Source organism: Lonchura striata, chromosome 6 (genome assembly GCF_050655825.1).
Source record: "Lonchura striata isolate lonStrDom1 chromosome 6, ASM5065582v1, whole genome shotgun sequence".
Lineage (NCBI taxonomy): Eukaryota > Metazoa > Chordata > Aves > Passeriformes > Estrildidae > Lonchura > Lonchura striata.
In genome coordinates, this window is record NC_140708.1 from 27,762,220 (window position 1) to 27,789,598 (window position 27,379).

The 27,379-nt window shown below is 50.1% G+C and overlaps 1 protein-coding gene across 2 annotated transcripts; it reads left to right on the forward strand.

The window, feature by feature from the left end:
• The first annotated feature begins 1,371 nt into the window (after positions 1 to 1,371).
• Positions 1,372 to 11,627, forward strand: FGF8 (fibroblast growth factor 8). Of its 2 annotated transcripts, none has more exons than XM_021536239.3 (6): positions 1,372 to 1,511; positions 2,146 to 2,278; positions 2,363 to 2,399; positions 4,454 to 4,634; positions 8,835 to 8,941; positions 9,841 to 11,627. In XM_021536239.3, exons 2-6 carry the CDS (start codon positions 2,247 to 2,249, stop codon positions 10,126 to 10,128), a joined length of 645 nt encoding a protein of 214 aa, XP_021391914.1. In that variant the 5' UTR covers positions 1,372 to 1,511; positions 2,146 to 2,246; the 3' UTR covers positions 10,129 to 11,627. The 2 variants fall into 2 exon arrangements, with proteins under 2 accessions (XP_021391914.1, XP_085438811.1); XM_085582685.1 differs by having other exon boundaries at positions 4,487 to 4,634.
• The last annotated feature ends 15,752 nt before the right edge of the window (positions 11,628 to 27,379 follow it).

The window sequence follows — 27,379 nt, forward strand, 5'->3', positions numbered from 1 at the left end:
TTTTTATATGTAAAAAAGTATGGATTGCCTGAATTTAGAGCATCAGGAGTGTCTAGTGTTTCCTGCTCTGATTTTGCCTGGTTTTCCTTAGGCAGTACAGAGAGATGAATAGGAGGAACCACCTTACCTGTGCTGGGGTATATCAACTGTTCACACAGCTCAACCTGGAGGGTTTTTCTCCTGACCATGTGCTGTACTGATGAACTGAGTGTGTGAGTGTGGCGTGCCCTAGGAAACCAGCTCCTGCTTCTGCCAAGCATCTTCAGTGCTTATCCTGCCTGTTCCTATGGTCCCCCTAAATCCTTCCAGTTAAATGCAGGCTTGGCCCAAGACTTCTTCCTACACATTGGAAACCCCCTTAGAAACATCTTTTTGTACCAGGAAAAAAAAAAAAAAAGGGAAGGAAAATGAACAATTAACTGAATTTTGGGATAATTTTGGCCAGCACAAGGCAGTTGCTCATCCTGTTCTGGGTTTGTTAATACTGATGCAGGGACTGTTTTCGCCTTGGGCCCTGTGGGGTCAGTGTGACGGGGCAGTGCCCAGGCTCCCCTTCCTGCCTGCAGCACCCCTCAGCAGTGAAAGATGCTGAGCAAGATCAGGTGACAGAAGTGACAGTAGGCAGAGTTTTGGGGTGAGACATTGTGTGGTGGGGAAAGGTGTTGGTGCACTTGTGTCCAGGGCTGTTGGGTGCCTGAGCAAGGAGGGAAGTGCACAGGCTGGGTGTCAGTGTGCATGTGAGAGAGAGACCTGTCCTGCAGCTGCAGCTGGTGTGATTGTGTGTGAGGCAGAGGGTTGTGTTTTGCGGGTAGGGGTAAGCAAAGCAAAGTGTGAAAAGCTGTGCTGGAGTGTGCAGAGTGTGTGAGGGGTGCAAGTGAGAAGGAGGGGACCTGATGGGAAATGCTGCACGGATGTGCCAGCTGTGTGTGTGAGAAAGGGACTGTGTGCAGCCTGCGTGTGTGAGGGATGCCTGCATGGATGTGCGTGTGCAGGAGGGCTGCACAGGCGTGTGCGGGGCTGTGTGTGTGTGCGGGCGGGCCGTGCACGCGTGTGTGAGTGTGGCTGTGCTTGTGCGGCGGGGCAGCCGCCGCGCTGTCACTCAGGGGCGGCTGACAGGAGCTGCCTCTCCAGCGGCGGCAGATAGCGCTGATTGCTGATTCGAGGAAGCAAAATAGCAATTGTAATTATGGGCTCTGATAAGATAAAGGAGGGCGCGGGGAGCGCGGGGACCGGCAGCGGGGCACGGCCGGCAAATTAGCAGCTGTCACTCAGCGCCGAGCAGGCGGCGCCGGCCCCGGCCAGGTACCGGCCCCGGGGGCCGCCCGCCGCAGCCCCGCCGCAGCCCCCGCCCCGGTGCGCAACAGGTGGCGGGGCCGGGAGGGCCGGGGCTCGCCGGAACAATGCAGCCCTCGGCGGCCCTGCCCGGGCTGCGGGGCTGAGCCCCGTCCCGCCGCCGCCCGGCCCCATGGCCCCGCAGCGCCGGCCCTGAGGGCGCCCGCCCGCTCTACAAGGTAAGCCCCGGCGGGGATGCTCGCGAAGAAATCGGGGGTGTCCCGCTCCCCACCACGGTTGCGGAATTTGCTCAGCCTCACTCCTTCTCGAAACTCCGGCCCCCTCCATCCCCCTCCTCCGGTAATCCTTTTAATGTCTGGCACGTCCCGGGAGGGCTCGCCCGCCCGCTCCCAATCCACAACGCGCCCGCGGAGCGGCGAACCCCCAGCGGGGGGAACCGCGTCCCCGACCCACCCTCCGAGCCCTTAAACCCTGTTTTACGGATGGGGAAACTGAGGCACGAGGTGAGGAGGGAGTCCCGCCGACCGCTGGCCGCGGAGCCCGGCCCTTAGCGGCAGCCCCAAGCCCCGGCGACACCTGGCCCGCTGCTCGCTTCGCTTCGGCAGGTACCGCCGGGACCGGGAGGGGAGCCGGGGTCCCGCCGGGCTTCCCCCGTGGCGGCTGCCGCCCCCCGGCCGCGCCCGCCCCCGCCGTCGGGGTTGCGGGTCGGCTTCGCCCTCTGCGGAGGCAGCGGGGCGGGGGGCTCCCCGCGGCAGGGGCCGCCGGCCGAGCGCCCCGGGGGCTGGTCGGGCGGTGGAGCCGCCGGGCCTTTCCCCTCTGTAGCCGCTTGTGCCCTCCTTTCTTTGGGGCGAGGACGTGCCGGCAGGGCGAGAGGAACCGAGGAGCTGAGACAGCGCCGCGCCCCCGGGCGCTCCGCACCGCCGTCGGGCCCCCGGCCCCGCACCGGCGCCGCGATGGACCCCTGCTCTTCGCTCTTCAGCTACGTGTGAGTACCGGCAGCCACAGCCCTCCCGCCCCGCGCCCGCAGCCCCCCCGGCTCACACCTCTCTCCCGCTTTTCCCCCTCCCAGGTTAATGCACTTGTTCGTCCTCTGCCTGCAAGCCCAGGTAAGTGCCCGCTGGGCTGCCCGGCTTTGTTCGCCCCGCGGGGACGGGGGGTGCCCCGCCGCCGCCGAGCGGCTCGGCTGGAAGGGAGACGGGGAAGAGGAGCAGTTTAAAACCCAGGAGACAAAAGTTGCCTGGGTGTAAAAAGCCGGAGCCGAGGACGGGACGCAAAATAAGGCGCGGGGGACTACGGCTGTGAGGCAGAGTACCGGGATTTCAAGGAAATACGCAGGGTTATCTTAAAGCAGCTTTAATTCCCGTTCCCGGGACCCCTAATTACGCTGTGGATACCCTCATCCCTCTGCTCCGTTTTTTTTCCCCCCTACATTGCTTCATCCAAAAAAGTAAATCAGAATTTTAAAAAGGAAAAGAAACCCTGCAAAAACCTTAGTAAAAAGTGCAGGTTTTGATTCATCTTAGAAGTGTCAGACTTCAGCATCGCTGGTTTGTATCGGCAGAGACAGAAGTGACATGAATAGATTAAACATCCCGGGCAGAGCTTGTGCAACACCCGCATACCAGCAGGCACGCGTCGCTGGGAGCGGTGAGCCTCCAAACCGGGGTGAAGCCCCCCTTCCCCCTGAGATTACAGGTGCAGAAGCTTTGTTTAAAATGCCCTTTAAGCTACTTTTAAAAATTGTTATTTTCCTGGAAGCTTGCAGGGGGAGGAAAAAAAATGGAGTTTCCAGCTGAAAACTGAACGGAACGGAGCACTGGGATTGTGCAGTTGTATAAAAACATAGCTGTAATATTTTGGAGTATGAGATGGAGACCAAATAGCAGCATGGCTAATGACCTCTTCTCCACATGGTACCCTCATCAGAGCTGGGGAGAGAATCCTGCTGCATTATCCAAAACCCTTCTATAGGAAACACACATGCACAGGCAGAAGCAGAGGGAGAGAGATGACATTGTCAAGGGGAGATATCTCTATAAAGCTGGCTTTGGGAGAGCAGCGGCTTTTGCTTTTATTGTGGTTTTCTGTTGTTGTTTAAGACAGGAGGAAATCTTCCCATTTGACGTGGGGGTGGTGGGGGGTAGCCCCAGCCTTCTGATGTTGAAAGGAGCGATCTCCTAACATTTGCTCAGAATACATCTTTATAAATGTCAGGGAGCAGCGAAACTTTCCAGACTTAAAAGAGGGATTTGAGACGAGGGGGGAAAAAGACTTCTGTGCCAGCTTGTGAGCCTGGGCTGAGGGGGGAGCAGGTTTGGCCGCTCATGAAAATCATTTAAAGCCCAGGAGCAGCAGTGTCGGGTCTGAAGAGGATGGGCTCAGCTGCAGCTCCGGGACTAAAGGGCTTGGTGTGCTGGGGCTGGGGACGACGCCGTGCTGGCAGCAAACAGCTGACTGGGGATGAGAGCTATGTTTGCATGGGGAGCGTGTTGGTATCCTTGGGTGGTTATACCACTAAATACCTGCACTAGGGCATGGTTTTCTTGTAATTCTTATGCCTCATAATTCTACCATCTCTGTGAACTTTGTGTTTGAAGAGCTTAGTAAGTGGGGTACTTATTATAATAATAGAGAGCCTGAGACCCAGAGTAGGACAGGCAGCTGTTGAAACTGTTGGGGGTGTGTGCCTGAGGCAGCTGGAGCAGTAGTATGCTCCTGCAGAGGTTAGAGAGGTGTGGGATGAAAGCATCAGCCCCTTGAGAGGGTAACGAAGTGCCATCCTGTATGTCCCACCTTGATCCCCTCCAGCTTCCAGCCTTGATGCCCGTCTCAAGGTACCCCAGTCCCAGTCAGGACCCACTGAGTCCTGGAAGGGCCTCTGGGGTTACCAAGCCCTGTTCTACTCCTGAGCTACCAGCACCTCTGTTCAGAGCGGGTGTGGAGAGGGCACAGCTCTGTATAGGGCTCTGGTCACTGTGTCCCCGAGCTTAATGCTCCTTCTCCTGGAGAGGCTTTGATGGCACAGGAGGCACCGCCGCGGTCCTGGCTCCCGGCCTCCCGTAAAGCCCAGCTGGAGGCCAGCGATCTCAGCTCAGCCCGCTTGCCCCGCTGAGGAGTAGAGATTATAATGGTGTGTTGTATATTTTTTAATTTCCTAAAGGTAACTGTTCAGTCCCCACCTAATTTTACACAGCATGTGAGGGAGCAGAGCCTGGTGACAGATCAGCTCAGCCGGCGGCTTGTCCGTACCTACCAGCTGTACAGCCGGACCAGCGGGAAACATGTGCAGATCTTGGACAACAAGAAAATCAATGCGATGGCAGAGGATGGGGATGTGCACGGTAAGGACACACGATGTGGGCAGGCGAGGGGGGAGCTGGGGAGGTGTTCGCAGCCCAGCGTGGCGATTGATGATTTCCGTCCTGTTTGTTAGCCAGAAATCGTTAAAATCGTTCGGCTTGTGGGGGCTTGTAAAAGGAGAACATAGGGGTCAGTAATCAGCAGCTGTGTGATTCAAGGTAAGGGCAGGTTCCCTGTGCCAAGGGAGGGGACCAGTTCTTGAAGGATAGGCTCTGCTTCTTTCCTTTTAATTCTTGGTTTGCACCTGACTCAGAGGGCTGGGTGTGCAGCATCCTGAGCATCATCAGACATTTCATTCCGGGTCTTTGCAGGGATGGGAATCCCTGAGACTTTCTTTTGAAGCAGAAATGGAAAATAAATTTGAAAAAGAAGAGGTGGGGAGGAGAAAGGGAATGACTGCTTTGGAAGCCTTCCCTGATCTAGGACTGTCTAAAGTGGCATTTTCCTATCCCATCCCTTCCTTCTCAAAAAAAAAATCATGAGCAAAGGGTCAGTGAGGCAGTCGGCCGCAGGCAAAGATGCTGCGGTGTCTCCAGAGACAAAGCAGAGACTCTGCAAGCGTGAAAGCCTGCGCTCTGCCGTGGCCTCTCTGCATCACCCTGGCACCCATTCCTTAAAACCTCCACTTTCTCTGGGGCAAGGGGACCGGTCCAGTCCCTCTGCTGGGGACTCTCGAGGCCCAAATACTTTGCTCGTGTGAGCTACTGACATGCTGGGATGGTCAAATGCAGCGCAGGGGTCAGTGGGGCCAGCGAGCCCCGGCACGGCCGCGGGGCCGGCTGTGGGAGGCCTGGTCCTGCACCCAGGGAAGTGCCTGTGTTCCTGTGTGTTGCACATAGGTATCACAACTGTTTTTCTTTGGCATTATCTGCAATTTCCCTTTCTTCCTTGGGTAGATTAGTATAAACAATTTTTTTTTCATTACCTTTCTGGTTTTTGAGAGCTATTTCTTCATTTTGCTTTGGCTGAAAATTCCACGCTGGATATTATCAGTACAAGCACAGTGCAGGTTACATGTGATGTTTCATACATCTAGAATTAATCTTGCAAATTAATTATTCCCATCCTGGAGCAGCTCTAACTTGAAAGGGCAGTAGCTAATTTCTGAAGCAAAAAAAAGAAAATCCCATCTTGTTTTAGACCTCTAACGCCTGGATTTTAAAAAACTGTTAGTGCATATTTAAATAACAACCAGGTTTAAATACGGCCAGAAGGAGGGGACTGGTGGTGGCTTGAAAAACTCTATTAAAATGTAATAAAAAAAGGTTAAGCATTTGAAGAGCTAAGGAGGAAAATGAAGACTGATCTAAACCAGAAAGAGAACAAGCAGTTTTTCAGATGTAAAGTTTTAAAAGAGTTGCAAGTCTGTAAATGTTAAAATAGAGGTTCAGGATTGTTCTGTATGAATCTCTAGGGAGGCCCCCATGTCTGGAAGAACTATTAAAACGCTTCTTACTTTCACCTTTTTTAACATTTCCTGAATACTTTCTCCTCTTCGCAGTCCAGTTGGGGGATCAAGTGTGTCTCGCTGCATTTTTTCAGCATTTACGTAGCCACTTTCCCTTCAAAGTTTGAGCATGAAACATAATTTTACTGGGATAAATCTGTCACTTAAATGAAAGAATAGAGTTGAAAACGTTAAGCCTCCCCCACTCCCCAAAAGAGGAAGGGGAAAAAAAAAGGAATCCCCCCAAATGTTATTTAGAAATCCACTTTTGTAGCAAAGATCCCCCCTCCCCAAGCCCTTCTTTCTGCTTTTTTTTTTTTTTTGTCTCATTTTTGGGGGTGGGCGTGTAAAAGGGGTTGATTTATTTTTGCAGATGACCCCTTTCCCCACGCTGACATTTTTACAGCCGACTTAACATCGAGTCTGGTGTTTTCAGTTATTTGTCTTAATTGTCAATATTTGATTGACTTTTTTTAATTCTAAGGGAAGGCGGGTGGCTGGTGCAGCTCAGCTTGTCCCTCCCAGGCTGTGCCTGCCACCAAGAAAACCACTGCCAGCTGCAGCTTGGACTCGACCCCACGAGTGGTTGGAGACACCAGCACAGCCCTCTGCCCTCTTGCTGGTTTTTGTCTGTGGGTTGGGGCTGGAGTTTAGAAGGTTCGTGAGCTGCCTGCAAGGGTCTAGGGGTGCAAGTCCCTGGGGCCAGGTTGTCTTCATCCTCTGTGGATAAGAGATCTGGAGTGACACATGGGCTGGACTCGTGCAGGGCAGCAAACCCGTCTGGTAGCTGTAAATCACAGCTGCCCTTTGGGAAAAAAAAAAAAAGAAGAGAAAAGTCCAAAAGAGAAGCAATGTGCATCTTTAAAGCAGGGTTTTGTGCTCACTGGGGCCAAGGCCTCCCCACTCCCTCCCTCTTTCCCTCTTCATGCCTCCCTTCCTCCCTCCCTCCCAGCTCTTTCTATCTCTCAGAGAGAAAAATCAATTCTCCTCAAACCTTTTACTGCCTCCAAGATCAATTCCACCCCTTTCCCCAATATAGATAAATAGGGGGTCACTGTCTCAGTGCTTTGTTTGCAGAGTGCCATCGCTCCCGTGGGTGATTTTTGGGGATGCTAGGTGCTTGTCAGGCTCTGGGCATTGATCAGCACAGCCTGGAGTTCGCTCTTCCCAAGTTTCTTGTCTCCGAGTTCAATCTGTGCCTGCCTAGGAGTAGGGGGATGTGAGTGCAGGGTAGCCTGGGGACAAGAGATGCTGCAGGGTGATTTTGACAGGAGGGGGGTGCCTGCATGCCCATCAAGCTTGGCCTGTCTAACAGCACCAAATCAGTTGTCCCCAGAAAATTTGGGGATGACTTTTCCATTGGTCAGCTCAGCAGCTGCCAGTTCTGTCTGCTTGCTGTCCCCACCCTTGGTGCCATTGACCTCAGTAGCATCCGTCATAAAAAGGGATGCGAGGCACTGCAGAGATGGAAAGGCCATTTGCCCCTAGCCCAGAGTGTAATTTAGGCTCAGTTTAACTTGTGTGTGCACCTACCTTCTGCTGTTCATCCTTCTGCAGAGCCTCTCACTCCAGAGCCACATCGCTGCCCTCGCTGGGGCTCGCTGGAGGCTGAGCATCCTGGGGTAGAGATGTGCGAGCTGCATGCAGTCAGCTGCAGTCCTGAGAAACTGAATATCCCTTGTGCAGGAATCGGAGAGGATAAATAAGGCATCAATGAACTTAAGCCCATAATAAGAGTGTAGGCTTGGAACCTTTGTGGCCTGTCCTCTAAATGCCTGGTTGGATAGCACTTACAGTACTATGGGCTGATGCTGGACAAGAGCTGATGGGACAGTCACAGCTGGCTTTTTAGCATTGTGGGGAATTCTTTGGTGCTTGGCATAGCACAGACCTTTTGAGGTGCAAACAGGTAGCCACCATTCCCATCGGGGCTGCTCTGGGGGACAGCAGCTGCAGGAGCGGGAAGAAGGACGTCCTGTCCCCATCCTCCCCCTTTCCTGGGAATGGATGGGCTTTGGGGCTTGGGTTCCCAGGGTGAAGGCAGGGAGGGAAGGTGACAGGTCTATTTATAGGCGGCCCATCGACCCAGCAATTTGCATAGCTCCTTCGGAAGTCGATCGATGCCTCCATTAAAAAACTGAGACCAAATCAATATGCCCTCTCGACTCGTGCAAAGGTGAAAGGCATTAAAAGGGTGGCTGTACCCTTCACGCCTCCCCTGCCAGCTGCAAAGTCACTGCTCCTCCTGCAGCCCTGGCCTGGCAGAGGGACACGGAGCAGTGTCCCCTGGGCTGGGGACAGCTGGCAGCACACTGTGCTTCCAGAAGGTGCCCACAGGCACACCCAGTTTGCAGGGCAGGACCCTTCTTATCTGCCAACCAGCGTGTGCCCTGCTCACTGCCCTGCCTCTGTCTGGGACACCCCTGTGACACCTGAACCACTGAGCCCTGTGGAGCTGGGTAAAACAGAGCTACTCCCTGTCCAGCACAGCTTAAGGTGGCAAAGGGACGTGTCCAAGGTCATGCAGAGACATAGGGGCAAGTTAAGGGGGAGGGGGACAGGCTGTATCTTAACCTCGTGTGCTGATTTTAGGGCTCTCTGGCCCAGTTACCAGAGATCATGTGCCTGCAGTGCCCAGCATCAGGGTGCATTGCTGGGGTCTCCATACCTGTGCCAGCCCTGTCCCACATCCCCTCTGACCTCCCTCCCTCTCTCCCCCTGCTGCTCTCCCCAGCCAAGCTCATCGTGGAGACAGACACCTTTGGGAGCCGCGTGCGTATCAAGGGGGCAGCCACAGGTTTCTACATCTGCATGAACAAGAAGGGGAAGCTGATTGGCAAGGTAGGGTGCAAGGGTATGGCAGGGCAGGGAACTGCCGGGGACTCGAGTGGGGACTGCCAGGAGAGGAGCTCTGCCTTTTAGGGGCAGGGGGACAAGCCATCCTGCAGCCTGAGGGGGAGCAAGAGAGGTGGGCGGGTGCCGTGTGTGGCACATTCCTTCTATCTCTCCGAACAAATAGGCGGATTGCTGGTCTATTCTCCACGATTACATGGTACAAGTGCCAGGAATGTTAAGATGCTCCATGGGGCTGGCCCCAAGGCCAGACCCCACCACCCGCTGGTTTGTCATGCAGCTTCTGTGCCTTGATGCCCCTTCTCATGGTGGGGGGGGGGGGGGGGGTGCTGGACATGCAAAATCCCTCCAGAACAGCGATTATCTGCAAGGATTTTCCACTGCAGCTGCTTCCTGGGGGCTGCACGATGTGGGTCCCTCTCTAGTCCTGCTACTGCCCATAATGGGGGGAGCTCAGTTCCTGGCTACTCCACGCTCCCCCCACCACTGTCCTCATGTCACTTCTCCTGCCAATCAATGCTCCTTGATACCCCTCCTATATTAAAGACCCCGGGGGACAGGATGGGTGGGTGAATTGGTACGGAGAGTTTGCTTATGGTTACATCCAGGCACAGATGGAGGCACAAGTTCCCCTGTGGATGTGGTGGAAGTTAAGGCTGGGTACATAAGCAGCAATGAGCAGTATTGTGTCACACTGCCTTCTCCCTGCAGCTTGTTAAGGAAAAGCACATTTCGGGCAATTCTGACTTGTGGCAGAAATGAGCCTTTGGTTGCCCACAAGCTCTGCAACCCTGCTGCGCCGGCAGTCAGTGCAGGGTGGGGCAGTGAGAAGCAGCCCTCTGAGAAAGTGCCTTTTACTTAAATCCCTGCTCCTGTCCCCTTCTCAGAGCAACGGCAAAGGCAAGGACTGCGTCTTCACGGAGATCGTGCTGGAGAACAACTACACGGCGCTGCAGAACGCCAAGTACGAGGGCTGGTACATGGCCTTCACCCGCAAGGGCCGCCCCCGCAAGGGCTCCAAGACCCGGCAGCACCAGCGGGAGGTGCATTTCATGAAGAGGCTTCCCAAGGGCCACCAGACCACCGAGCCCCACAGACGCTTTGAGTTCCTCAACTACCCCTTCAACCGGAGAAGTAAAAGGACTAGAAACTCCAGCTCCAGAGCGGGCCCTTGATGTGCCTGCCCCTGCCTCCTCTGCCTGCATCTCTCCTGGAGGATGCTCCTCTGAGCTTGGTGGACTATATGTAGAGACTTTCCCACATGGGTATTAAAGAAAACAAAAAAAAAAAAGGGAGGGGGGGAGGATAAAAAAAAATTACCTGCTCTAGTTGTTGGTACTTTTGGGGGGGTGTTTGGTTTTTACAAAAAGAAAAAAAATAGGAAAAAAATGAGAGAGGCTCTATTTTTGTACTCCAGCTTTAAAAGTAATGAAACATTCAAAGACTGGTGAAGGGAGAAGAGCCCTTCACTTAGAAATGTTCTAGTCTATTTGGGGTTGTGCTTTATTTTGTATTTTTTTTTTTTTTGTAGCTCTAGGGGGAAAGGAGTTTAAAAATCATGTTTCAAACAAACAAAAAATCATAGAAATCCAAATCTGGAAGCAATGTCCTACTTAAATGAACTGAACTAATGCAATGCTTGCTGGAGAAGATGGAGAAGCTGGAAAACAGCTAAGAGGAGAGGATTTATTTTGGAGGTGGTTGGAGGCCTCCTAGGTGGTTTTTGCAGCCTGGGTCATGTGGGGACACTGCCAATGGGGGCTGACTGTGACACCTGGGGTGAGGACCACTGGATGCTTTCTTTCTTGGATGTGCCTACTTCTTTGGCTGAGCAAGGGGTTGCTGGAAGTTGCATCTTTCTGAGAATGCTGCTGGCTTCACAACTCTCAACTTACTTTTTTTCTCAGGAGGGGACAGGGGTGATGGATTCCCCAGAGAAAGTCCTGAACTGACTTGGTACCTCTTACCCATGGGAGCATCCTTGGCATTTGGTTTGTTTTAAAGTACTAAGGTACAGCTGCTGTGGAGCGGGCTGATAACTGGTATTATTTTTTCCCCATGTGGAAAATGTGAACTTCTCACCAAAACCTGATATTTTTTTCTGTCTATATTTTTTTATGAGATGCAAGTTTTAATCCATAAAATTAAACAAAGTTTACAAATTATTGTGGAGCCATTTCAGGCTGTTTTGTTGTGATATTCAGTATCTTGTCATAATAGTTGGTGCTTCCATTGCCAACCATCTCTTACAGGTTTCTTCTTTGACCAGAAATACTGCCACCCTTGCTCCTCCCGAGGAAGGGAGGGGGTTTCTTTCAAAATTTCTGTATTGACAGAAGCCCAATTTTATATTTAGAAGGAAAAAAAAAAAAACACCAAAGGAAACATTTAATCTCTTTAGTGAACATCCTCAGCCAGCTCTGCTCTGCACATGCTGCCCTGGGACTGTGACTCTCTCCAAAGGGTTAAACCAATTATTCTTCACAGGGAGGGCAAACAAAGACACTGGATAGGAGCCAGAACCAGGGGTGACTTTTCATCCAATCTTTTTTGATTGTTTGAGGTTTTCCTGTTACCTTGAGGATTTTTGTTTTGTTTCAGTTGTGTACAAATTGAATATGAAATGATTGAAATATTTATTTAATATGTGCATTAAAAGTTTGTATTAGTCTAACTGAGCCTGATGCTTTCCAGGGAGGGGCTGGGGCTGGACAGACATACTGGAGAGGGATGAAAGAGGATGGCAGTGAGGTGCAGGATGGGGCTGAGGCTGCTGCTTGGTGCAACTTCTTTCCCAGGGGAACAGCTATGGAAAGTGGGAGACTGCCCCAAGTCTTATGGAAATCATGGTTTTCCTTGCAGCAAATTCCAGATTTAATGTGCAGATGCCACCTTCTTGACATGCAGGAGCAAAGCCCACTGCAGCTTGAACGGGGACACTGTGCAATGGAGCCTTGGCCACTGCTTTCAAGGACAGGATGAAACTTTCCAAGAGAAAGCTGGTATTTGCTCCTCTGTTTCCCAGAAGAGCTTGTGGGCTGTGCAAAATGGGCTGTTGCATCCCTTCCTTCAGAGAATACTCAACCCTGCTGCAGTGCTGGGTCTTGCTTACAGGAGCTGACATGGGGTTCAGATATGGAATGGTTCTAAGGTGTGGAAGCGTGCCAGAATAAAACTGTGAAATAAGTTAAACTGCACAAGTGCAGCAGCCCTGCAAGGTGCATCTCACCATCACTGGTGCCAGCCCTGGGTGTGCTGCAACGCTGGTGGGGTGCCTGTGGCATCACTTCGTGCTCATTCTGAGACTGATCTGTGGGTGAGGCCGAGCCTGGGCTGAGCTGGCAGTATTTGTCAATAATTTCAAGGAGGGAAAAGAAGGGCTGAGCACTTGGCCTTGCTCTGCACCTGAGCATTGCTGCTGCATCATGGAGGTAGATCAGGGATGTTGCTTAAGCCACAGGACTGCATGGATTGCTTTTGTCTGTCTGCTCCAGGAGGGACCCAAGGGCTGCTGAAGCTTGAGGATGACAGTGGGGGCAGACTTTGTTGTGGTTTACAGACAACAGGAATTAAAAGTGAATTGCTCCTGGTCTTTCCCCAGGCAGAGATGGTGTTTGATAGTCCTTAATGGTTGCTTTTCTTCCTTTAATTTGTCTAACTGCTTTTCCTAATGGCTTTGTGAACAGGAGTGAATTGGTGCCAGGTGCCTGCTCCCAGGTACAGGTAGCAGAGGCACAGGACTGGCTCCATGTCTCCTGTCTTGTTACAAATGCCTCAGCTATGGCAGAGAAGGGCATGCTGTGGGTGCTCAGCCTCCATAAAGGCTGTTCCCCCATCCCTGCCATCGGGGGATGCAGCCAAGAGCTGGAGCAGTGAGCAGGCAGCACCCTGGAGTTTGAGGTGGGTATGGACACTCCTGTAGCCCTGCGCAGCTCTGTACCACACGAGCCCCCAAATCCTGCTGTCTTTTCTACCACGGTGAAAGGCAGCCAAGCCTGGCCTCTGGGAAGGCATCCCCAGCTCACTTGGTCTGTGGTTTGTCAGCCACTTTTCATTGAAGGGCTTTTGGGTGGCCATGGAGCACTACAGCTTGAGACCTTGTTTATTGTTTGAGTTTGTCTGACTTTAGCTCCTAGTCAACAAAGGTTGTTTCACCGTTGCTTGGAAGATTAAAGACCCCAATTCTAGTAAGTTAATGAGTAAGTGAATTAATTAATTAATTAATGGTTCCTCATATCCTGTCTCTGCACTGATACCACTTAGTCCTTGATAAGTCTGGAGGAGCTCATGCTCTTCCTGGCCCCTGCAGGTGATGTCTACATGGTCCCCAGGGCTGGTGGCTCCCACTACCCATGTAGGGAGGTGGGGACAGTCCCTGGTGTTCCTCCACAGTTACAGGAACTCTGGCTGCTATTTGAATGCATAGGGTCAATCATCAACCCAGGAATCTGGGACTTGTCCTTTTTCCTTCTTCATCAGCAGGTGTGTGAACTGAGCTTGAGAATCACAGCCATCCAAGGGCCCTGGGGACTGCAGGGTGCTGAGATGGGGCTGGATGCAGGAGAGGGCTGAGGATGAGGGGCTTTGGGGATGGGTGTTTACCTTGTTAACTCGTGCTGTTAGAGGGGGTGTTTTGGGCAGAAGCCCCTGCTTTGAGCTAGCAAAGTCATCGTGGTGGGCATATGCCGTGGCTAATGCCACCATTCCCAGTGTCACCCTGCAGCCCCTCACTGCCACCAGCTGGCTGGAGCGAGGTGGCAGATGAAGCAGGAGAGGAGCCTTGCTGCTCTGGCTGTTGGAGCAGGGATGATGGCCCATCCTGAGCTCCAAGCAGTGGTGTGTGCCCGTCCCTGCCTGGACAGGGCTTCACCACCCGGTGCCACCCAGGCACAGTGACAGGGCTGGAGCTGGGCAATGTTTGGGAGACTCTGCCTTGCCAGATCATGGGGAGGCACATCTGGTCCAGCCAGCTAACACAGGGTAAGAAGTAAATGTGGGATGGACATGCCAGGGCAGCACCAGGCAGGAGAATGAGCTGTTTTCAGATGAAATGCTGCTGTGGTTGTGCAGAGAAGCTGTGGGTGCTCCATCCCTGGCAGTGATCAAGGCTGGGTTCGATGGGGCTGTGAGCAATTGGATCTAGTGCAAAGCATCCTGGTCCATGGCAGGGCACTTGGAACTAGAAGACCTTTAAAGTCCCTTCCAATCCAAACCATTCTGTGATTCTATGGCAGAGAAACAGAGCAGGCAGCAACAAATTGAAGTGGCAAGAAAAGGGGCATGTGCTGTCTGAGCAGGGGCTGCACCCCTGCTTTTTCAACCAAACCCCAAACATTTTGGCACATGCTGTCTCTGCTCCCACCCCTCCTCTCAGTTTACAACTTTTCCACGAGGTCTGCTTAGATATGGGTGCCCGCTGAGCTGGGTGGGCTGCAGGATGCTGTAGCAGGGCTGGGGCTTGCCCAGGCTCCCTTAAGCAGGCTCTAGCTGGGGAAGGACGACTGGGCTGTTTGTTTATTGCATCAGGCTCAGCTTTCAAACATTTCCCTGCCATCCCCCTCCCCCTCCTTTAATTAATTCTGGGTAAGAAATTCTGGCTTTATTGTGCCACCGAACTGAGGGCTCCCTGTGGGAAAAGTCACACCTTCTGAACAGCTTCTGATACCATGCAAATGAAGGACAAGTCCAGGAAACGCTTTCATCTCAGACCTGTCCAGCCCCCTGCCCATTAATTACACACATTTCATTTGTGTGAGAGCAATTCCTCTCGGGGAGGGGGTGGGGGGGTGGCTGCAGCTTGTGGATCATTTCAGCCCCTCACTCTGAAGACTCCTCCTTGGAAGGGATTTATAGCCAGGAACAGGGATGCTCAGGGACTCAGTGGGGGATCTCATATTTTGGCTACTCCAAACCAAAGTGGCTTGTTGGTGGGCTGTATCCTGCCAGCGGGGAAGGCTCAGCACTGCCCCATGCCCTGCTCCATAGCAGCAAACCCTGGCTGGGGAACCAAGTGGAGCATCCTAGAGAGACACAAGGTGAAGCAGAAATCAGCTCAGTGCTGTCACAAGGGAATGGCCCTCAAGGGACCAGGAGCTCATGAGATAGATTACTTTGGGCAGGGTGGCCACAAAACGAGTCTCACATATGGAAACATCCTTCTGTGCTGCAACAGCACTCAGCATGTGTTGAGGGACAGCACCAGACTCTGACAGGACATAAAATCTTCTTGGCCACAGGTGGACCAGACCTGATGCTCCATTTGAGTCTTGGTCCCTCTCTGCTCCTCTCCTGTCTGATCACAGGGTGCAGACAAAGGCACTTCCAGGCTGGTTCCTCTTTTCCTGAGTTCGATGGGGAGTCTGGGGTGCAGACCCTGGAGAAGGTACAGAGAAAGAGGATGTGGAGTACAGTTGGTTTTCACAGCCAGTTTCCTGGCCATAGTAATAACACTTAGCACTTCTGTAGCACCTGGGATGCTCCAAGCACCTACACATATGCTCCTGATTACCACTCTGCTTCCCATTTGCAGCGTTTCTACCCCCTCCCCCCACATGCCTACAGCACTATCAGTTCTCCCTTAGAAATGGAGCTGCCCTCCAGTTCCCGAGGCTTGGCTGCAGAAGACCTTTGATGGCTAAGTTGGCTGTTTCCTTTCCTCCTGGACAAGGATGTGCTGTGGCTTCTGGTGTTGACAAGCCATGGGCCCAAGGAGACATGGCCCCTGTGGCTTGGTACACCAGAGGAGCTCTTGGGAGATGTTGGAGGGATGTTTGGGACTGGGTTAATGGGAACCTGGAGCCTTTGCAGGGTCAAAGTCAGCATGAAATTGGTACCAGGCTCCAGCAAAGCTTCTTGTGGTGCAGTGGCCCTGCAGCACATCAGCTGCAGCCAAGAGAGGGCTCAAGTGTGGATCAGTTGCAGGTTATGGCTGCTACTCCAGGTTGTCTAATGGCCCAGGTACTGTGCAATGAAATGCACTTCAGATTTGCTGCCCTGGGAGCAGAGGGGATGTTCTTGGACTTCATCTGACAGCATCTCTCCTATGTCCATAGTAGCTGTAACACTGGAATGTCCTTCCAGGCTGTGTGGTGTCCAAGATAAAATTATGGTCCTAGATCAGAGCCTGGAGGAGGCTTGGCTGTGTTGGGAAGAAGCACTCCAGTCATGTTCAGGTATTCACTTTGCTAAAGTTGTGCTGTTGGTTGTTGTGGACTGGAACTGGGATGCTGAGGGCTGTCAGAGCCTCCCCAGGTTGGTGAATGCTGATCCCATCCAAGCCCTCTGTTCAGTCATGGAGTAGCCCCTTCTAATCATGACCATGGCACTGTGAAAGGTCCTTGCTTCCTGGGCTAGCTTCTCCTGCCAATATGGCCAGTAGTGTTTTCTAATTGTTTTCCTCTCAGATTTATAGCAGGAGGAGAAGGAAAAAAATCTCAGCCTTGCTCTTTCTGTGATAATTTTGAAAACTCTTTCTGCTGTAGTTGTACATCTTGGTGGCTAGAACCTCCTCTAGCAGCCTTTGGCCCAAAGACATCATGTTTCCTACGGTCCACTGTAGCAGGTGACATAGCTGACAAGACAGACATAAGCACGGGTCTAGTTGCTACCACAGCAAAGAGAGTCCTGAGAAGGGATTTGAAAGAGAGTTGGAAGGTGTCCCTGTGGAATTTCACAGCAAACTTCAGGAAAACTCCAATAACAACATTAAAAAAAAACCAAACAAAACAAAAAAACCCCAAAAAACAACAAACCCATAAGAGGTTCCTGAAGTGCAGGATGAGACCTAGGCTGTACACCCATAGAATTTTGACTATCAGGATTGAAATGGGACCTTGAGTACTGGCTGTGCCTCCTCAGGCCCTGGGCTGTGGCTGTGCTCTCTATCTCCCCATGAGAAGCAGAAGCCCAGCTGGGAGCCAGCCCTTTGGTAATGGCCTGCGAATTTCCCTGGGCTCTGTTAATTGCTGCCTGGCTGCTAGTTACAACTCCAAGTCAATTGCTGGGAGTGTTGGGCCCTGCAAAACAACCCCTTGAAATCAGTTGTTAGCCCAATTAACAACCAGTTTGGCTTCGGTTCAGGCTGTTAACCATCAAACAGCTAACTGCTGGTAATGATTGATTTCTCAGCAGTTGGGGCTGCAGTGGAGGAGCCAACCTGTGTCACAAAATGCCATTAAAACCAAAATTTTGTGACTGCATCTGGCTCAGGCAAACGCTTGAGTTGTCCCACACCAGTAGAACAGGCAAGGGAATGACCAGAATTTTTATCAATTTTGATTAAAGTAGGGGTCGTTGGTGTGTGTTGGGATGAACTGGCTGCCACCACACAGTGCTCTGGGAAGGCAGGCACCACTCTTTGGAGGGCAGCCATTGATACTCATGGGGCATCATGGCATTCAAGGCCCCCATGGATGGGAACTGCTCATTGTCCAGCTCTCTTCCACAGTTACTGTTCCAGCCAGCAAACCCGAACAGATGAATGTATCTAGTTTGGATGTTCACGTGTTTCCACAAACCAGCATTTCTATCTGCAGCACCAGCCAGGAGCTTGTACAGGGACAGCAGCTCCTGTCAGCATATGCAGGTTTGGGATGTCTCCATAGCACTGGGACACTGTGCTTGCTGGAAGGCAATGTAAACTCCTCTGCAGGTGTGAGTATCTCTACAAGAACCATAAAGTACTCTTTGGGTCCCATGGTTCTGGCAGGGTTTGTTTAAGACTGCTGGTCAGGTCTTCATCCTTTTCCCTCCACAGTTGCAGGCCCTGGTTCTCCACTGTGCCTTGACAGGCTGGTTCAAACACATTGCTGGTTTTACATCAAAAGATTTTTTTCCCAGGGATATTTTCCCCCTGATCAAAGTGTCTGATTCAAGCTGTAGCATATTTGGGGAGGAGGAAGAAGACAGCCACCTGCTAAGGAAAGACTTTGAAAATGCAGAGGATGCGGTGCAGAGGTTGACTTTGTGAAATGTCGGCTCCAACGGTGCAGGGTGAGGAGAGAGCACCTTGATGAACAGAACTATGGTGGCTGTGCTTTTGTGGGTACTCAGGGGCCTGTGGTCCTGCCAGGGCCTCAGCTCTGAAGCCTGAGCTCAGTTTCTGAAGCTGTGACCTGGGGCCTTTCAGCAGGACACGTGCTCCTGAGACCCATGCAGGTGTTTCAAAGATCTTCCTGCAGGGTTCCTCTAAGTGCAGATCTGGCTCTCCCTGGAGCCATGCTTTTCTGTCCTTTTACTGCAAGTTTGGTCATCCCAGACTCCCACCAGTACGTACCCTTGCATGGTGCATGTTTTCTGTAATTAATCATATTAGATCCTTGGGCAAACAGGACAAAGTTGCTTATTTCATCTGATACATACTAAAAGAAGCTGTGTTCTCTCCCACACTGGGATTTCCTTGCCACCCATACTGGGGAGGCTGGGTTGCAGCTGAAACTCCTCCCATGCCAGGCAGTGCATGTGCAGTGAGCCTCTGCATCTGGGAGATCACTCAGGGTTTCACCTCCAGTGCCTACAGGAAGGAACCAGTTCTTAAAAAAGTAAAAATGAGGAGTTTGGGGTAAGTAGACAACCCAGTTTTCTCACTAATTGTGTCTGAGCAAATGTTTTACTTGCAGCTTATGCTTTTGACTGGGCTGAATTACAGCAGTCCCAGTCTGTGCATCTTCTGGGTGTCCCATTCCCCCAGAGCTGCTGTTGAACTCATCCTTCCAGGTGGTGCTGATGGGTGCCTCTTGCCTGATGGACTTGGATGAGCTCTGCCTGCTCAGACTTTTTGTATATCGGAGAAGGTCAGCTATAAACAGAAGTTTTTGGTTTTGTTGGGGGCTCTTTTTAGACATCAAAAACGCTCCATCATCACCAGGCTGGCTTAGCTTTCAGCAGCCAACACAAACAGAGCCAAACCCTTGGCAGAGAATTTAGCAAGAGAAGAGCACAGACTTTCCAGAGGTATTCTGCCAAAGTATCACATCCTCATTCCTCCTTATACTTTGTGCCACAGCCATTGATGCTGTTCTGGGTTCTGCACAGGGTGTCTGTTCAGGGTGAACACACAGGAGGTCCCAGCCAGAGCTGAAAGCAAGTGACATAGCCCCTCTTCAGAGAAGGTGTGGGGAAAATCAGTAACCATAAAAACTAAGATCTGATAGAAATTCTGGCAGAGCTGCAAATCAGCTGAATCAATCTGTAAGAGGCCAAGAAAAGGCATGGCAGTGGTCCAGTGGGAGAAGCAATGCATATATGCAATAATCTGAGTTATAAATGAGGTATAAAACCACAAACATGATTTTTTTTTTCTAAACCTCATGTCCAATTCCTCAGATTTGACTGAAGATTGGACTTTATCCTGAATGCTGACTGGATTTGTTACATCAGCAGATTTCAAGGTCATGGGGAATATTCCAAATGTTCATCCCAGTCTTCTGCCATACTTGGATGAGAGAAACATGCTTAGTGCTTTCTGAGTGAAAGTCATAGCTCTTACTTAAGGAACAGGGAAAAAGGATATTCTGCAGGGCCCCCATATTTCAATATTCTTTGTCATTTTTGGCCTAAAATACCTAACATCAACTCACAGCACTTGATCCTGCCCTCTTCCAGCCTACAGTGTCATCCCACCTGACCAAATTTCTCTAGGCAGAGCAAGCAGGTTTTCCAGGTCTCTCTGAGCTCCTGTAGGGATTTTTAAAGCTGATTCCCATCTGCCAATATCTCTCGTGAAGTGCAGCCAAATCTTGGCCTCAGCATCTGGTGATACAGTCTGGTGTTGGCTTGGTTGTGTCCAAGACCTTGAGAGGAGAAAAGATGCAGTGACCACCCACTGGAGTGATGTCTCTGCTCAGAGCTGGTGTTTTCCAATAGGTTCCTGCAGGACTTGCAGAGCAATTGACACCAGCCATGGAGCTGTAATCCACATTCAGATGGGACCACTATAACTCCAGGCTGTTTTGAAGAAGAGAGTCATGGATGGTGCTCACAGGAGGTGCAGGTAAGATAGTTACAGTCTCCTGACACTTACATCCAGCTGCAATGGCCACAGCACATCTCTAGGGCAAAGGCAGCATTTATTTTATAAGGAAATTTGAAATGCTGGATATTGTGCCTTCCCAGGAGGACTCCATCTCCTGTCATTTATATATTGACATCTGATCTATTTTTGGTCTCAGTTGTGATGGGTAAAGCCGCAGTCTTTCCTCCAGTTTCACTAGAACCACTGTAGATAAGTTCACATGTGAGCAGAAGGTGGTTTGACCTAATTATCCTCCATGCCCATGTCTGCAATTCTCTCACACTAGGCTGGTGCAGCAACAGCAGTGAGAGCACATGTTTTCATATACCCAAGGGTTTTGGCAGAATCTGTGTTTCAGGAGCTGGTCACTGACCCCAGATGCTGTCCCACGGCACTTTTGAGGAGTGACTGAGATGTAGAGGGGCACAATAGGGCAGGAAGTGTGGTGGAAGCTGCAAATTCCCAAGGCTATGGCTGTGGCTTGTGGCATTATGTGCAGCAACTGCTGGTCTGACCCAAATCCCACCACTATCACAAGCTGGATAATTATAAGAAAAGCTATTTCTTACTAATTGCTGCTGGCTGGTAAAGGGACATCCGCAGCCCCTAAAGGACTGGTGGGATCAAGAGCGGAGAGCAGTGCTTGCTGACATGTGCTGAGCCCTTGCAGCCTCCATTGTGGAGCCTGAAGGTGTCTGCACTTCACTCCCTCTCAGAGCGATCACTGCAAGGAGCTGAGAGTTTCACCACCTCCCCCTGCAGAGCCGTGGGTTTGCCATGCACTTGACAGCGGTGCAGAGGGATGAGTTGTGCTTGATGACTGCCCCCACCACAGCAGCCGCCTGTCCTTCCACAGCGCTCCCCTCCAACCTCCTTGTAAGGGTTGTGGCATCCCCAGAATGAAGATGAACTCTAGGGTGGTGTGGTGTGATGTGGAGGTGGCACCCCCAGGGGCCATGTTGCCAGCTGGTGAATGTGACAGCCTTCAGGCCACTATGGTCCCAGACACTCCAGGCACCAGCTGGGGATTCCCAAATCAAATCTGTGGCTCCCTGGGGGAGCCAGTTTGCCTTCGGCTTCAGTGAGGATAAGAAACTTCCCTACAGGTAAGAGAAAATTACAGCTGAGATTTCTGTCCTGATGGTGATATTCTGTGAGCTGGGATTTCAGACAAATCCTCAGCGCTGTGACATGGGATCACATTACATGTGGTGCAGATGGGGCATTCCTTTTGTGTATTTTCTACCTTTGGTGTGGAAGGCTGGACTGCTTATTTGAGCAAAGGGATGAACAGCAAAGGGGACACAGCAGGCAGGAGTGTGGACAAGTACATGGAAAAGCAGAAGCAGCTGGACCAGCCAGTGGAAGGGTGAGGAGGGACTTTGGGTCCCATCCTATGCTCCATAAAGTACATTTCCTGGGAATGAATATCTGTTGGAAGGAGAAGGAAGCTGGAGCCGGTTAGTGAAGCACATAGGCTTTCAGTCCTCTTGTCACTCAAGAGATGACAAATGTGGAGTCTGCTATTGAGACCAAGTGAACCCCTAATGGGCTGCTTCAAGGGACTGTCACGCAGAGAAATGGCAGTGTGACACAGACAGCTATTTCATGGATACTTTACTAGGCAGCACCCACTGCTCACTGTTGCTCTGCTGCCTGCTCCACCCCAGAGCCAGGTTCACTCTTTGGCATGGCAAGCTGGGATGACCTGGATGAATGGTGCAGAGGAGTTGCTCTGACTTCCTGGGGGAGATGTTGGGGGCTGAGATCAGACTCTGCTCTGGGTCTGGGCAGCATCACAAGCACTGTGCTCTGGTGGGTACTTACAGATCTGGCCTTCCCCATTGGTGCCAGTGCAGGAAAGCTCTGAGTGTGCCAGCTTGCAGGATTTTATGCATAGGATGGATATGCTGCCACTGCTGCTGTCTGGAAAAGGTTCAGAGCTGTTACTTGAAGCTGGCTGCGTGGGAAGCAGTCATAATACAAAAGGTCATAAGAATAAAAGTAGAGTGGGTGCCAGTGGGGCATGAAGAGCTCAGGATGGGGAGGAGGAGAATCATCAACATAGCACAGAATCCTCATCCCCAGAAACCTTCCTGTGTTGCTTCATGTTCTGCTTTAAACCTATAGAGAAGCTATGGGGGTAGGAACTCTGAAGAAGTTTGTATATTATTTAAGGAGCATACATTGTGGGGAAGCAAATCTTTCCCTACCAAAGCAGTGAATCCATACCTCTGCTAACAGCCTACACAGAGAAGGCTCAGCCCTAGATAAGACCCGAGGCAGCAGGTGAATGTCAGGATGCTGTGGGATCATAACATGGACATAGCTGCGAGCTGGGTGCACCATTTACTGGTGGGAGCTGTCATGGAAGGTAACAGGTCTCTGGAGTTATTTGCCTGTATTGCTGCTAGGAAATGTCTGACCTTCCTTGAAACCAGAGTATGCAGAGCAGCCTGCTTACCCTCAGCAGTGATCTCTGGGCAGGAAGCTCAGATGTGAGCGATGAAGGCAGCACCTTTGCTGAGGAAATGCATTTCATTTGATCTACACTGCAGTTTTTGTTGGAAAAAATGTTGATGCAGTAACATTCTGCACAGTAACTAGGGGTGCATTAAAGGTCACAGAGATAATGTAGCATGCTGAATTCACAGGTGGCAGATGGGAAGAGTCCAAGACACACTGGGAAAGTCTCCCTGAAGTGCCTTCTCTGCAGTTTTATCTGTTCTACTCAGGAACTGGGTTTGCTTCTCCTTCCTAGCAGGTTTCATTATTGCCTGGACACTTCTGCATACTGGGAATAGCTTAGCTAGTAAGACTGCACCTGAATCTTTCCCTCATGCTTTAAATCATGGGATGACCATTTAGCACGGTGCAGGTGAAGCAGAGAAGTGTCTACTGATGGGGATGCAGAGATGGCTGGGCAAACACAGCTTCCAAGAAGCAGTTTGCTGTGCCCGCAGACGGGTCTCGCTGCAGAACCTGCTCTTGGGAGAGGGCAGGAGCAGGTTTCCCCAGTCTGCTGCAACTTTTGCAGTTATCTGAGGGGATGAGAAGACAGCAGGTGGAAGACATCTGTGGAAGACAGCAGGTCTGTGACAGAAGCCTTTTAAAGGTCTGTTCCCAGATGTGTAAAATTCAGCACTGTGCACTGGGAGTACATGTGTCTCCATGGACAGTGGAGACGTTCCAGCTCACAACATGGAACTAGTGGCCTGAGCTCCTCCTGCCCCCTGCAAGAAACAGAGCTGGTGCTAAATGACTCCCCAGGTCACTGGAAGTTTAATGCAGGTTTCCCAGAGGTTTTGGAGCATGCAGTGAAGGATGCTGCAATGTAAAGCATTGCTGTTTATTCCACCGTTATCGCCCAGTGGAGAAAAATGCAGAGTTCATTGTGACATCCACTGAAATGTCATGGGGAAAAAAAGCCAACTGCCCAGCAGTGAAATCACCCTGTTCTGCAGGACAGACAGACAGACAGACAGACAGCCCCCTCCTCGTCCCCCCAGCCCCTCCCGTATTTTGTGCTCCGTCCCAGCAGAGGGAGCCCGAGTTTATTAACAAATCCCGATCCCGGAGATGGCTGCTATCAAGGTGGTACCAAACCCTGGGCAGGATTCCGGCTGCTGGAGGAAGGCAGCAGAAGGATTACGGCTCTAGCAATAGTGTTGAAAGCAGGGCTGTGTTTTCAACGAGGGAAGCAAGCGAATGGTAAGCCAAGATGCCCTGCAAGGACCTCTGCTCCTGGGACACTGCAACCACGTCAAGAAATGGATGGCCCGCAGCAGCCAGCAGACGTGCTCATTGCATGGGGACATTTTGCATCAACAGATGCAGCAGATCCACACTACGATGGATGAACTGAGTTTACTTCAGGGGCTACTTCAGGGCAGTCAGCAACCTCTGTACCTGCACTTGTACAGGGCTGGCCAGTTTTAATCCTGTCATCTGGACAGTTCTCCCAAGAATGTTCAAAGCCATTAATCGCTGTGGTGCCAAATCCACAGCTGTTCAGCACTTTGTGCCTGAGTATGAAGCCATTCAGGCTGCATGGGTAATGCTGTATGACTTTCCAAGTACAGGGCAGTGGCCCTGAACCACCTAGCATGAGCTTTTGCACTGGTTTCCCTTGTATTTAGAGGCTCTATGTTAGTGCACAGAGTTTAGATGAAGGAAGCAGGAGCAGTTTTAGTGAAGTGCCTTCTCAACGCTCGTGGAGATGCCCTGAGTTTTCTTTGCTGGTAACTTGAGATGAAATTGTTCCCAGGGAGACAGAAGATTCCTGGCTCTGTGTTCTTTTTCACAGCCAGCAGTTGCACTGATACCGTGATGCATACATGGGTACAAGATTATCTAGGACAGAAGAGGTTGTGGTCACAGATAATTTTAGGCCAAATCCAAAAACCATTAATATCAATGCAAAGCCCCTCATTAGCATGAGCAAGCACAGAGATTCCTGTTTTAGAAGCTGAGTAACAAACTGTGACATTTTAGGACACAGGGATGGGAAGGCAAATGACTCAGGCTGCACTTTACAGAAAGCAGCAGGCAGATATTTTCCGAGGCAACTTTTAAAAGGAAGGTTAAATTTCTCCAAGATAAGGAGAGCTCCAGCTCGCTGGAATGCATTGCGACCCCCCCTCCCCACCTCATCCTATGATAACAGCTGTTGTGTTGGAAACCTAATGCTGATGAAAGAGTTAAAGGCTGGTTGATGGGCAATATCGGTGACACACCTCTGAATTGAGCATACTCCTGGAGTGAGACTGCGGACTGGTGTTACTCAATGAATAGAGGCCACTCCAAGGGAGTTTTTCCTTGAATAGAATGGGGTCAGGGAGCCGCTTTGGGGAACAATGGTTGCCACCGGCTAGCTGAATTTCTTACAATCACACACCATACCCCCTGATCAAATAGCTCCTTTGTCAGTCTGATATAAAAACATGTCATACAATGATGATCTGGAAGAATGACAAGAGCTGGCCTTTCAAAGAGATCAGAAGGGCTTGTTTTGCACAAAAAGAGCCCCCATCAGAGTCAAGACAGAAAAAAATGGAGAATAAAAGGGGGTGAATGGAAACAAACAGCAATAACAACAACAACAGAAAAGAGGGCAAGTTGGAAACCTAGGTCTGGCTTGTTTCACAGCATCCCATAGCCACAGCAGTGCAGCACGGTCGAGTTGAATCTCTTTCAGGATGGACGTGGATGTCAGATTGCGCTGCCATTGGGTTCCCATTGTCATTCTGCACTGGGACAGAAGAAATTGCTGGATGGGAAAAGGTCACTTGGCCCAACTAATCATCTCCCTGCCCCCCTGAAAATGTCTCAACACCATCTCTCTCCTTTCTCACTGTATCTCATTCCTCTGCCTTTTTAATACAATGTTAATCTGCTGTCTTTGTGCTCCTGTACAAAGTTCAGATTGCTTTGAAGGCTGTTCTTGTCCATCTGTTCATGTAAGCTGGAAAATGTCTTTATTCTCTCCTACTACCTTGTTAACTTTAATATTTTTTTTCTTGATGTATGTACCCTGTTTTCAACCCTCTTCTCAAGATTTTCAGGGACATAATTGAAATTCTGGATGGAGAGAAGGAGTTTTCCCCCAAAGAATGTTTTTAGATGGGCAGGGAAGTGGATCTCTGTCTGCTACTTGCAAGGGAGCTGCATTCCTACGGTATCTGTCACAGGAGTCCCAAGAAATGGCCTTTACATACAATCATTACAATTATTTGCAAGCCAGAAAAGCTCAGCAGATCTGAAAGTGGGCAACTAAACCTGACAGGCAATTTCACCATCTAAAAGTGTTTGAAAAAATTGTATTTAGATTTTAATCTGGTATTATATAAAATAAGAAGTCTGAGCAGTCAGAAGAAATCATGGCATGTAAGAGATTGAGCTCTTGGGAAACTGCTCCTGAAAATATACTCAAAATAACAAGACACCAAAGCTTTGCCCCATGTTTAAGTTCTCTTTATTTATTTTTTTAACCACAGCTTCTTCTCCAAACAAAAACAAACCCAAAAAACATTGCTAATGCTTCGAGGAGTTTGTATGATTAAGCACATAAACTGGGGACTACCTTGCAGAAAGGATAACTTTATACACTTCTTTTTATCTTCAAGACAAATATCTATTATCATCTAGGATTTCTTCATCGTACAGTGTTACTTGCCCCTTTCTGCAATTTTGTACAGAATCAGTTGTACTCCTACGCATCTTGCTCAGCATACGTTCATTTTTAAGAAAAATACTAGGTAAACTCTATTTACAGAATATATTGTTTATTAAATACAGAGAATATTTATAAATACACACATAACACTGACATGTATAAACCAAATAGAATTGATTCTGACCTGAATAGCTAAGATCTTCAATTTCTTTAGCTAAAAGTCTGTATAGCATAAAATTAGAGTCATAATTAATCACCTCTTCTCCTGAATAAAGGTCTGAAAAGCTGGCTGAAAATAATTAGGCCACATTCTGGGTGCAGGCAAAATTAGGATACAGGTTACAAATTCTGGGTAGGTTATGTTTTAAGACTGTTACTACCAGTGTATTTGAGGTGGTAAGGAAATAGAGGACACATTGTGCAGTGCTGTTTGGGAATTAATTTGGAATTGTAGTATTAAAATTTGCAGAACAGCAAAACAGTGCGGAAGGTAGATGAGACACAGCACATGTAGTGTTAAGAGTCAGAAACTAGACACTGAAAAAAGTATTATAGTGAATGGTTAGCCAAGATGCTAAAAAACATTATTATGGATAAATAAATAAATAAATAAATAAATAAATAAAATGTTTTCAGTGGCCTTGAGCACCCAACAGTGCTCTGCATGATTTTCAGAGCTAGTGCCAAACGGCTTTTGAGTTTGTCAGTCTGAAAGGCAGGTTGTAGTGCTTGTATTTATGATTGCTCCAGCCTCCAGCTGGAAACCACAGGTAGCAAAGAAGGTGATAATTCAGTCCTCAAATGGGATGTACCTGCCTGGGACCGGCTGTTGAACTGAACTGAACACCTGGTAAGTGGTGATCAGGTTTCTGCAATACTGGTTTTGATCTAGCTGCCATTAAAGCATACCAAGACCTCACAATTTTGTGATCAAGGGGAGCTACATGAGAAGAAGCCCTTGGCATGCCATTACCTCCTAGCTGGACTTTACAAGCCCAGTTTGCCTGGGAGAGTGTTATGCATGTCCTACAGGACTGGAGCTCTGGTCCACTGGGTGTGATACCCACTTGGTGATAACCTGCAACTTCACAGCACCTTCATTTTTCTCACTCAAACTGTTTTGAAATTGTGTTGTCTGGCTTTCTATGGATTTTTTTTTTTTTTTTTTTTTTGGTGGTTAGTCTTGGTTGCTGGGTTTTCTTCATTATGGAAGTTTTGGATAGGTAGATAATTTTTGTGA

Coding starts and splice junctions, on each gene's coding strand:
- FGF8 (XM_021536239.3), top strand. CDS start 2,247: ATGGACCCCTGCTCTTCGCTCTTCAGCTACGT. Junction 2,400..4,453: donor TCCTCTGCCTGCAAGCCCAG/GTAAGTGCCCGC, acceptor AATTTCCTAAAG/GTAACTGTTCAGTCCCCACC. Junction 4,635..8,834: donor AGAGGATGGGGATGTGCACG/GTAAGGACACAC, acceptor TGCTCTCCCCAG/CCAAGCTCATCGTGGAGACA.